At 41.8% G+C, this 12,215-nt stretch overlaps 1 protein-coding gene across 1 annotated transcript in view; it reads left to right on the top strand.

Annotated features, from left to right (window-relative positions):
- MAP1B (microtubule associated protein 1B) overlaps positions 1-3,618 on the top strand; it is a gene marked incomplete at both ends in the record, with an annotated part of 90,859 nt that extends 87,241 nt beyond the window's left edge. The window contains 2 exons of the mRNA XM_084233216.1: positions 1,785-2,023; positions 3,463-3,618. Of these exons, the coding sequence (XP_084089342.1) occupies positions 1,785-2,023; positions 3,463-3,618 (395 nt within the window). The remainder of the gene's footprint in view (positions 1-1,784; positions 2,024-3,462) is intronic.
- Positions 3,619-12,215: the final 8,597 nt, after the last annotated feature.

Raw genomic sequence — 12,215 nt, 5'->3', positions numbered from 1 at the left:
CAGAGATTTCAGGTCACATTTCACAAAGAAATAAAAGCTGACTCAAACACGTAAAGTAAAAAAAAAAAAATTAAATGACATTTCCTTATTTTATTAGGGAAAATCTGATGGATGAACCTTTGGGACTCTGAATTCAGTACATTTTAAGAAGTATTAGTGATAACTGCATTAAGCACTTAATTTACATTAAGTAGCATGGAGCATCCTTTTCAACACTCAGGTCCCATCAGATTTCCTCTTTGAACATGTATGTATAAAGCAAATTGAATTTGTTTATATTTAGAATTGATGGAAAACCACCAGAAATTAGCCTTTTGATCTGAGAGGTGGTCTTGGATTTAAGAGAAACATGAAATCCATTCAAACAGATAAAAGCCAGCTGAAATTTGCCACCTAAACGATCCTACCCAATAGACTTTTTAAAATTTGTTTTGTCATTTGAAGAGATTATTTAAAGACAAAAATAATAAATATCCGATGAGCTAATTTAAATTTTTTGAAGATGTTGTTCCAATAGATTTTTAAAAAAGACAAAATTGTGCTGTTGTTAAAATCAAACCTGAATGGGCATTTGACTGTCCCTTCATGCCGCTTCTGAGCAGTCATGCGGTTTTTAGTGTGGCAGGGAAAATTGCAGGCATTTTTAGTTATTAGAACAACCATAATTAGCAAACTTCTGCTACCAGCAGAAACCTACACGTGGGTATTTTGAGGATTTATAGCTCAGATTTGTGAAAATGGCTCATCTAGTCCTAAATCAAGTCACTTTATCCAAATACCAGTTTCTTGAAATCAAATACTTGAAATCAAATATCATTTTCAAGAAATCAAATACTGATTTCTTGCCCTCCCACAAACTTCCTAAACTGGACAGTTGATAGAATTCGTTGGTGGTTTCGACTCTGGGGCGAGTATTTAAACAGTCCATGGAAAAAAGAAAGATGTTTAAATATGTAGGCTCCAACCAGTATTTTAAATGATTTTACAGCAGTGGTCTCAAACCAACTGCACAGTAGAATCATCTGGAGTTAATTTTTAAAAGTGGTGGTGCCCAGGCCTTACCCCAACCCAGTTAAGTCAAACTCTGGGACATGAGGCCTGTACATCAGTAAAAGCATGCTAGATGATTCTAGTTATGCTTTAGACTGCTAATTCTATTAGTATTTAAAAAAAAAAAATTCACCTTTCTAACTGTAGCAAGTCAGAAAGGTACCAGGAGATTTGGGGGTTAAGTTGAACTTTACTTTGCCCAGAGTTTCTGTTAGGGTAAGAATGTTGACTGCCAGATGTCCCTTTCTCAGGTCTAGCATGTGTGATTGGCTAGAGAAAGTCTAGTCTTCCTGAAGCTTCTTGTTGCAGAAGTTAGGTTTCCAGCTTCCTTGGGGAGAGACATCTCACATTGCAGAGAACTGTGCTAAAATCAAAGTACAATGTTGTATTTCTTTAGTCTGAGAACAAAGTTGAGGTGCTGAGAGGCTTGTCTTTTAAAATCTGTTTTCTACTTAGATTGCTTTTCAGATTAACATAGACATTAGTAGCTCTCATCTTGTTCCATCCTTTGGGAAGGTCTTGATACTCTTCTTACTTCCTAATGGGTTGGTTGTCCACACAGGGAAACCATCCATTTATCTCACTGTCGAGGAGGTAAGCCACCACATTATGTTCTCCAGACTTGCTGGACCTTCTTGTGGCTGAGTAGGGAAGGTCTGCTGGGTGGACACTTTCGGATCTCTTCACATTCTGGTGAGCCTGGTTTTCACTTTGCTTTTGTTTATTCACCAAAGGGCCAGGAACCACCAAGACAGCCAAGCCCTCAGCTGTGCCTCCAGGCCCCCCTGTGTACCTGGACCTGTGCTATATTCCCAACCACAGCAATAGTAAGAATGTTGACGTGGAATTTTTCAAGAGAGTGAGGTCTTCCTACTACGTGGTGAGTGGGAATGATCCTGCTGCTGAGGAGCCCAGCCGGGCTGTTCTGGACGCCTTGTTGGAAGGGAAGGCTCAGTGGGGCAGCAACATGCAGGTAAGAGCCCCTCACAGTGTCTGGACTGCCCATGGAGCTGTGTCCAGAGGCAGAGGGCAAGAAGCACGATGGTTGTGTTTGTGGATCCGCATGAGATGCCCCACGGTGTGTCACACGTGGACTATCCTGACAACAGAGAGAATTTCATACAGAAGAAAATCTAAACTCTTACTCTTGGCACCATCCACAGCCGTGGCCTGAGGGGAGAGCCATTTTATCACCCTAAGGCATAATTTATGTACCTGCAAAATGGGCCCTACATTTTCTGCCCTTCCCCACTAATACACTGAGAGTATGTGGGTGAATCAAAGTGGTCACCTTTTCATGTGAAGGCTGCTAAGGAATTGTCTTTTTTTGTGTTTCACGAATTGACCAAAGCTAGGAGTGTGGCCACTTAGAAAGTCAGCTAGTCTGTGTGGAGTAGAGGGGCTTTGCTGAAAAGGTCCCAGAGGACACTCCTGACTCCCAAACATCTGTGGCTGGCAAAGAACTTCTCTTTATTATTTCCACTATGATTTTTGTTTATCTAAGTTTTCCTCATGGTTCTGTACAGTCACTGAGTGAACTCACTGGGTCACCGTGTGTTTGCATGACATTAAATAGAATAACTTATTTTGTAATCCTATATAATCCAGTGGGAAGCACTCAGTGGCCTCTTCCTGAATACTAGGTACAATTTTTATTCTTCAGTCCTCTACCCTCCTACCCACACCTCTTCTCTATTTCCAGCCACACATATAAACTAAATCTTTGTTCTCAGGATGAAATGTTAGTTGCAAACAAGTAGAGGACTTTGAACTGCCATAATAACTACAGCTCCTTGAATTAAATATGCAATATCTTTAAAATAAAACTGACCATTTCTGTTATAATACCTTGAAAGAATTAGAAAAACAGATGGTGAATATAGATGAATTAATTGACTAGTCATTTAGTTGCTTTTGGTTGCAGTCTTCAGCTCCTTCTCCCCCCAAAACTAATTTTTGATAGCATCATTCTGTTTCCTGGAAAATGAAGTGAAAAGTCTTTTTCTGGGAGAAAACAGAAAATCATTCCTTTCTTCCCTCTTCCTTTTTTTTTTTTTTAAGATTTATTTTATTTGTACAAGAGCTGGGGTATAGGCCATAGGTGCAGGGGGTGAGAGGACTCATCAGAGACAGAGCGGGGAACAGAACAGGCAGACTGACTGAAATACACTGCTGAGGGGAGCAGCAGGCAAGACTGGAGAGGTCTGCTCACCATGTAGGTTGCTCCGAGGCCGGCGGGGATCGAACCGGCACTGCAGAGGCTGCGGACAGCTTCACAGCGCTGCACTCAACTGCCTGTGCCACTAGGGAGACCCCTCTCTTCCTTTTCTAATTAATACCTTATTAATGTTCCATTTTTTCCATTTGATCTCTGGCCGTGCCCTTAAATGGCCCTTTTCTCTCTCCCTGCAGGTGACCCTGATCCCCACTCATGACTCAGAGGTGATGAGGGAGTGGTACCAGGAGACCCACGAGAAGCAGCAGGACCTCAACATCATGGTTCTAGCAAGCAGCAGCACCGTGGTGATGCAAGACGAATCCTTCCCCGCATGCAAGATTGAACTGTAAAAAGCTAGGCCAGCCACACCACAGGATTTGAACTTTGTTTCCAGAAATTCTTCAATTTGAATCCACCTTTTCTAAAATGTCAATTCATCTAAATAAGTCGCCGAACTGTTACCTGCCAAACGCTATACTGTGTCATGGTGACACAAGTCACCACAATTTCTCACTTTTTGCTGATTGCTAAGGGAAGTAACAGTATTCCCACAGTAGGGTTCAAGTTACTGCAAAATTACCTACCCCAGTTCATCTCTGCTGAACATTTGGAAACCATGCACTAGCAAACCCAACTGACTTCTGCTTGATAGAGGCATTTGTCTTAGAGAGAGCTCAAGAAGGAGAGAGAGAGGGAGAAAGAGAGAGAGAGAGAGGATGCACGCACAGAGAGACCGTAGGGGGGAGAGAGAGAATGAGAAAGAAAAAGAATGCAAAAGAAGGAGATGTAATGATAAGAGAGTGCTGGTGAGATACCCAGAAAGAGAGCAGGGTGGGGTAAGGAGGAGAAAAGAACCAACAATTAGGTCTGCATTTTCTCAGACAGTCTGTATTCTGTAGTCTACACAGGCAAAGTTTTCATCGTGTGTCACCAAAAAGGGTCTTCATTTTCTAAAACAAGTTGGCTGGAAGAAAACAAAAGAGAACAAAACTTGTCATGAGGGCGTGTGAGATTTTCCCGCCTTAAGCACCTTCAGTTTGAAGGCTGCACACTGACATAACCAAGTAGTGTAGACTGGACATGCAAGTGGTTAGAGCCCCCAACTCTCAGCCTCTTCAGACACACGAGTAGATCGATCTAAGGCATGCTCCCAACATTTGTACACCCAGTCAGCCCACTGAGTCAATTAACCTGCATGCAGAAACACCCAAGTCCATCCCAATTAACAAGCAAATACCAAAGCGGTTGGGAGTACAAACAGTAGACAATTTGCCTTAGAAAGTGACTTGAATGTACAAAGATACTTGATGCACTTATTTTTTAATGTGAGACAGCAAGTTTATAAAACACCCATGTAGGATTATAGACACTCCAGCTAAGGAGCATGTGTGTGCGCGTGTGGGGTACTGAAGCGGATCTGATCGGTGCAGCGGTTTGGTGGTCACGTGCGTGGAAAAACACCTCCGCGCTCGTGGGCCTCAGCCAGACACGTTGAGCCTTTCCTAGCTTCATTACTACTGCAAGTTCAAGATTGAAATGGCTTCTATGATCAGAAATGGGAAAACAGTGAATCTTACGGTGGAAGAGTTTCTCAGCAAGTGTACAGTATTTACCTTCCTTTGTCTTACATTGGCTTTTTTTTTTTTTAATTTTCCATTAATTCCAGCACAATTATCAGAACAAGTGTACAGAAGAATTTTTTTTTTTTAGCTATGTGAGAACTTTTCATAGATGAACTTTTTAACAAATGTTTTCATTTACAGGAAAAAGCAAAGCAAATTTTCAAGTGACAGTCTTTTTTTTTTTTAAGTGTTTCGTAAGGCAAAACAATGAATAATTTTTTTTCTTTTAAGTTCTGGTGAGATTGAAGTCTGATACTGCAGTAATAATATTTATTAAAAACCCATAACTACCAGGAATAGTGATACCTCCCATCCCTGGATTCCCTTAACATAAAAATCTTGAGTATACGCTAATCGAGAGTGGGGAGAATGGCAATGATAGGCTACTTTTCCAGGCCATGACAAGAACATCGCCCCGTGGTATCACACACACACTTCTTTCAAGATCTTCAACCATGAGGTAAAATAGCCAAGACAAGTTCAAAGAACCCGAGCGAAATTTTGCTTTGGGATTTTCTTTTCTGGAAAAAAACAAAAGAAAAAATACACTGAAAGCAAGTGAACCCCCAGCTCCTGCGGTTCATCATGTAGAGTTCAGAGATCATTTCCATCATTGTTACCATTGAACTATGAACCTGGGAAGTGGACTCATGATTAAAACTGACATCCAGTTTCAAGTTCAGATCAGTGCACCCGTGTTCAGATGTGGCAGACGTCTCAGTGACACCCATGCTGTGCTGCGTCACGTTCCGTTTTCTGCAGACTCTGAGATCTATGGAGTTTAGTGAACAATGACCTCATTTTATTTTCTATGTTAGTTATTTATTTCAAAATTAACATTTTAGTTTATTTTTGTCTGATAAATGTGTGTTTTGCACTGCTAAATACTATGAGGGTTTAAACAATGCTTCTTCGGGGTCCCTTCCCTGCGGACCTATGCAGTCTACTTAATGCTGTGAATTACATTTTTCAAATGTTTAATTTTTTAAAAGAATTAATATTCTATTTTTTTTAGACTTCTCTAGAAATGCAGCTTTTATTTATTACCCTGTTTCTTTCAAGTCCTTAAGAACAACACATTGAGGGTACAAAAAATTAATGAAATGGAAAAGTCATTGTGAAGTCATTGTGACAAAAACGGACTTCATTGAGTATAAACTCATGTACTTAAAAGTTACTTTTGAGCAAAGCTAAGATACTCAATATAATTATTTAGTGATTAGTTGTTGAGTTGGTCCACATAATGCATGGGAAGAGAAACAGATTTCCAGCCTTCTTGCCAAATTCAGACCTCTGGTTGATCTTTCTTTGATAGAAGATGGAATTATTTTCCGATTTCCCAAGTTAAATTTATTTAACATGTACATGGTTTTACCTTAAAAAATATATCCTTTTTTGGAGAATTGGACCCAGTCTTCAGTGGTAAATATTCCACCCCATTCCTTTTCTCCCGTTTTCTTTTTTGCTATAGGATTTAATGGGAAACATACACAAAAGCTGTCACCGAGCAGCTGGCTCCTTTTCCTATGAAATGTATCAGTAGCTTTCTCCATCCATACTTCTCCATGATGAACACAGAGCCTGAACATGCCAGAAAAAACAACATTTGCATTATAGGTTGCTCCTGTCCTTCCAGACATCTTTCCTACCTGTGTGACTAACCTAATTTTGCTAGTTCCATAAATACACGATTAGTTTAGTAACAGCCATCACAGTGCACCATGTACATTCATGGTGAGAGCTGAAGATTGACACAGACTTCTAGAAGTTTTATTCACACTGATTACTTAATCCAATTGTATAGATTGAATATTTGAGTGGAAGGAATTTACACTCTGTGTAGATGATGGGATTCCATCAAGATAGCACACATGATCATGACCTTTTTGGTAGTATCTTAAACAAAATTATACCAAGACTAAATGTTAGAGATGACCCTCCATTTTCGATTTTAACTAATTCTCTCCCCGTTCCGATCCCAAGCCCCTGTGCATGCTTTCTCAGTCTTGTGGTGGGACTGGATATGAAGACTGAATCCCCCTCCTTGCCCCCTGCCCTGCTGTTTTCCATGGAGTTCAAAATTTTTTCTTTTCTTACCTTACATATCATAGTGAATGGTTTCCCTAGTGTATATGAATGTTTTAAGTGTCTCCGATAGCTTATGCAGTTTAGGAGCTTTCCAATACTCATTTAATGAGATCTAATCATTTGCTAATGGAAAGTTTACCATCTTCCATTTCCCTCTGTTACCAAATTTCAGCTCTCAGGAGCTGCTCTACAATTCTGAAATTGCTTTTCTTGCCTCTCTTTAGTCACCTGTCATAAGAGGTTCTTGCTCAGTAATGATATTGTGATTTAGATTAATAGCTTTTCTTTTCTTTTCTTTTTTTTTTTTTTTTGGCGCTTCAGATTGAGAAGAACAGATCTGTTTCCATTTGAAAGGAACTGTAAGCATTTCTCTTTTAACCAACTGAACAATACACCAAAAGCCGCCTAGCAATGAGCATTTCTTTGAAAGCAATTAGGTTATTCACCTGGTATTAAACTACTAAAAAAAAAAAAAAAATCTGTGACTTTAAGTTAATTTAAAAGACAGCAACAAAACTGAAAAGGAAGGGGAAAAATAGCTTCTCCGCACTCGTTTGGAGCTCCCCAAGAGCGGAAGCCTGCGAGATGAGACAGCAAGACCAGACTGCTCCTTGAGAACACCCGGAGGCTGGTCCAGTCTGGACTCCCGAGCGGCCAGCGGCCCTGCTCTTTCGGCCCTGGGCAGAGGGTCCTGAGCCCAGCTGAGAAGCACCTCCCACTCCTCTCTCTTGTTCTGAATGGTGTTTGTGTCAGTCTGCAGCTGTGTATGGTATTATGTCTTATAATCCTGCATCACTTCTATCCTATCCAGTCATATCTAATGTAGAAAATTAGTTTCCAGTGAAAGTAATATGTAGTGCTTTTATGATATTTGTGTGCAATATCCCCTCTTCCATTGAGGATATTTGATGTAAAAGAAAAAAAAAAAAACTCAGTTCCACAATAAAATACAAAAGTGGCAAAAGTTCACGTGTGTGCTGCCTTCTATTGTTTGTTACTGAATTGAAAACACCCGAAGCTGGGGTTTGCCACTTCCAGCGGGAGGAGAAGGGTGGCTGGGACATTTAGTCATGCAGCCATGACTAAATGACCCTACCACCAACTTCTATAATTGCCACCTCATTATCTTTTATAGCCAGCTCTAGAGGATGATTGGGTTGAAGCATAGAAAGCTGGGAGGTGAAGGGAAGAGACAATTAACATCGCTTTAAAAAACATCAAGGAACAAGGGTTACCTGCTTGGCACCCCTCTGATCAGAGAGACAATAAATTTCTTATGTTTTTGCCTTAAAAAAAAAAATGAAAGGACCAGGGCATTTGGAGGCTTATGCAAAGCAAAGCATGATGTAAACAAGAAGCAGGTTTTAATCCTAGCTTGGCCACACCTGGTGCCCTGACGGCAGTTACTTTGTATAGAGTTCTTTTCTCACCTTGTGAAATTCAAGAGGAATCGATGAATGGTCCCTCCCAAGGTTGATTTGTGGGACTCTACAAAGTCATCATACTCGATAACTATCACCAGTACCTAATCTCCCTGTTGGTTTTTTGCTTAGCTACAGAATAGGCTCAATCCAACTAAAATACACTGTGAGGAAAAGTGATTATAATTAATAGTACTGGAAAACGAATTCCCTTCAAACAAGCGAGGGTGTACTTTTAGTCTATACCTCTGTAGGGTAAGTGAAAGGTATCCCCCTCCCCCTCCCACTATTAGATTAAATGCATGCCTGATGGCGGACACCTGGAGTAGGGTGTGGGCATGCGTCGGTGGGCGCACCTGAGCCAAGAGACTGGCTTATAAGGCCAGGGGGGCAGAAGAGGGTGTAGTGTGGACCGCCGTGGTGTGGATTACGGGGGAGTTCGGCAGAGTGTGGCGGCAAACAACAGAGAACATGAAAACACCAACAGGTCTGCTTGAACCGGTGAGGAACCTACCGGGTATGGGATTGTTGCATTACAATATAGCAGGGGAGAAGAAAGACATAACTTCTGCCCTCACTGAATGGGGTAACAGGGGACCCCCAAATTCAAGGGTGAGTTTAGGTGACCACAGGAAAAGCACTGGAAATGATGTCCGAGATAGTGTGTGTGTGTGTGTGTGTGTGTGTGTGTGTGTGTGAGAGAGAGAGAGAGAGAGCGCGAGAGAGAGAGGAGACAGAAACAAAAAACAAATTCCATCTCCATCTCTCTACCTCTGGTCTGCTACTTGTTGTTGGCACCTGAGGAGTTCTTCATTTCTATGTCTGGTTTAACAACTCTGTGAATCATGTCTACCCCCACCTCCAGTTTCTGGTCTTAACGATGGTCTACTCTTAGCCTCCATCAGTTATATGGCGTCCTTATGGAGTTTGGAATCAGACCTGGGTTCATACACTTTCCTTGCCACTTACTGTGTGACCCTAGGCAAATTGTTCCAGTCTCAGTTTTTTCCTTTGCAAAATGAGTAGCAATTCATGTCCCATGTGGGGTCGTTGCCAGGATTAGAGAGGATGTATTTAATGAGGGGGGAGTACATTCGGTAGAAACGGGGAAACAAAGAACAGTGGTTTAAGTGAAACGGACATGCTCAAGGTGGGTTTGAGTGCTCATGAGTTGGAGCCTGGAAAATAGCGATCCCCAGTGGTGGTGGTCCAGCAGTGTCATTGGAGGAAACTTTTAATGGGCATTTTGACCCACTTTACATAGTAGGCATATTAACTTCTCAGGGTGTTTTAAAGATTACAGTTTTGAACTCTGCAGAGATGAAGCATTACGGAAACCAAAACGCAAGGGAAATTCTCTATCATTGGGTACATAAGAGGACATGATACTCTTTTACAAATCCTGTGTAAATCTTCCCTGTTGTCCCTGATGCAGCATTTAAAACCCATAATGGAATGTATTTTCAGATGCTTTTGTAAGGATAAACTCCTTGTTCTTTGAACATGTCCAGCTAGAGTCCCTAACGCTCATAGATAACACAAACACAGCCCAAGTGTAGCGGTTGTCTTAAACAAAGAACCCATGGCAACAGGCTTAGTCTCAGGGGCCCTGTCACCACCTTTTGTTTGGATTCCTTGTCACCTCAGGTAATAACATCCTCAGGGCAGCATGCACCCTCAGCTGAAAGACCAAATAACAGGAAAGAAAAGGCTGTTTTCTCATTAAAAGCTGTTTTTAGAATAACAAGCAAATTTCCTGACACGATTGTGTTGAAAATCACTCCTCTTTCCCTGTTTTCCAAAGTAAGACTGTAAAAATGTATCATTTTCAGAGTTTAAAAAGTTCTGCTTTGAAGGTTGCTAATAACCATTTAATGAAAATTCACACAATATTTGCTTTTATGATTCACAAAAGCCGAAGCCCTCTGACCCCATTTCAAACTCAACCCTTCCTCCTCCACTTCCAGGGAGGTTATAGGGTGCAAAGGTGTCGGATTCCATTGACTCATGTGAGGTCACAACACAGCAGCCTCATTTTAGAACTCAAGACACCTGACACCAGATCTCTCTCTCCAGACAGCAAATCATAGAAATCCTCATTTACCCCTTTTTACAATGAGCTTCTTTTAGGAAGAACAATGCCCACCCTACATCGCCATCTCTTCACATTTAATTAGCTAAGAAATAGGTGTTCATTATTTTTTCTAGTTTGAGAAATACCATTTGTTAGTGAGTCATCTGTACAAGATTAATCTTGTTTCATCTACATCCCTGCAAAACTACCCGCGAGTGACGTTATGTACTTGAGACCAGGGCTTCTAACCTTGGTACTTCTGACAACTATTGACATTTTGGACCAGATAGCTCTTCATTATGGAGTCTGTCCTGTTCACCAGAAGATGTTTGGCTGCAGCCCTGGCTTCCGCTCACTAGATGCAATTTCATTCAGAGTGAAAAAAATTAATAAATTTTCATTACATTTATTTTGATTACTTCTTGTAAAATCTACAACAACCAACCTTCCCACACACATACCTGGTATCTACAGTCAGCTTGAAGGTAGGAAAACAAAATGCAAATTTTGATACCAAGGCAACACAGCCCCAAGAGGAGAGTAAGGTATCTATCTGCCCCTTACCATTGCTTTTTCTTCTTTTCCACCATATGCCATCCATGTTTTGGCCAAGGTAGGGGGTGGAGCAAAACAGATTTAGTTCAAATAGTTCATTTAAGTTCAATTTAAAGTAACTTCTCTTGAATATCTACTCTACGCAAGACTCCGTGGAGAATACTCCATGGAGAAGAATATCAGCTCCACCCCTGAGTCAAGCCTATGTGACTAATGAAAGTGTTGTAGTTTTTGGAGTCCATGGGTTTGGAGTGTGGGATCCTTGGGGTCACTCTGGGAAAGGTTTCACGAAAGCTCCCGTTTCAGCGACACGCAGGGAATTTCCCAGGCGAGTTTTTCCACATGACAGAGACATTAATTATATCTAAAGGGCAGGTTTATTAGGGAAGAGATAAAACAGTGAAAGACACTTGCATAGACACAAGCAGGCAGGAAGAGCTGCCCCCAAAAGACAGGTTTGCTAGAGAGGCCTGCTTGGTTGCAGGGGGCGGGCTTGCCAGGTGACAGGCAGGCAGGAAGGCTGCTGCCCTGCAGAGGGAGAGTTGGTGAAAAGAGGCACCTGCATAGAGTCACAGGTGGGCAGTGGGATTATTGCCCCAAGCCTGTGCAGAGACTGCACTGATAGAGTCTTCTGTTTGGGAGGGGCTCACTCCTTGTGAGTCTCAGTTGGTTGCTAATTTTGTGTTTTATTTTTTTTAAAAGATTTATTTATTTATTTATTTATTTATACAAGCACTGGGTACAGTCAGAAGCGCGGGAGGGTGAGAGAATTCATCAGAGCCAGAGTGGGGAACCGAACAGGCAGACGTACTGAAATGCACTGCTGAGGGGAGCAGCGGGAGCGGCAGGAGAGATCTGTTGCGCCATTGTGGGACCGTCGCCGCCGGCCGCCAGGGATCAAACCAGTGCTGCAGAGGCTGCGGGCAGCTTCGTAGCCCAGCAGCCCAGTGCTCAACCGCTGCGCCACCAGGGGAGGCCCAGTTGCTAATTTTGGATAACTATGTATAATTTGAAAGGGACTGGAGATTCTACAGTGGGCTCAATCTCCATATCTTTACCTTTGGGCCAGTGCTCTCCACAGCAGTCTGATACCTGCTTGGATGTTATGCTTTGTAATCTAGGCATCCTCGCCTCAGGATTCTAGTGGCATCCGTGCCTTGGGATACTAGTTTCCACAACTGTGTTGA

This window comes from Talpa europaea (assembly GCF_964194135.1).
Source record: "Talpa europaea genome assembly, chromosome: 5".
In the NCBI taxonomy this organism is placed as follows: Eukaryota; Metazoa; Chordata; class Mammalia; order Eulipotyphla; family Talpidae; genus Talpa; species Talpa europaea.
The sequence above is the reverse complement of the archived record's forward strand: the minus strand, read 5'-3'. Positions and strand labels throughout refer to the sequence as shown.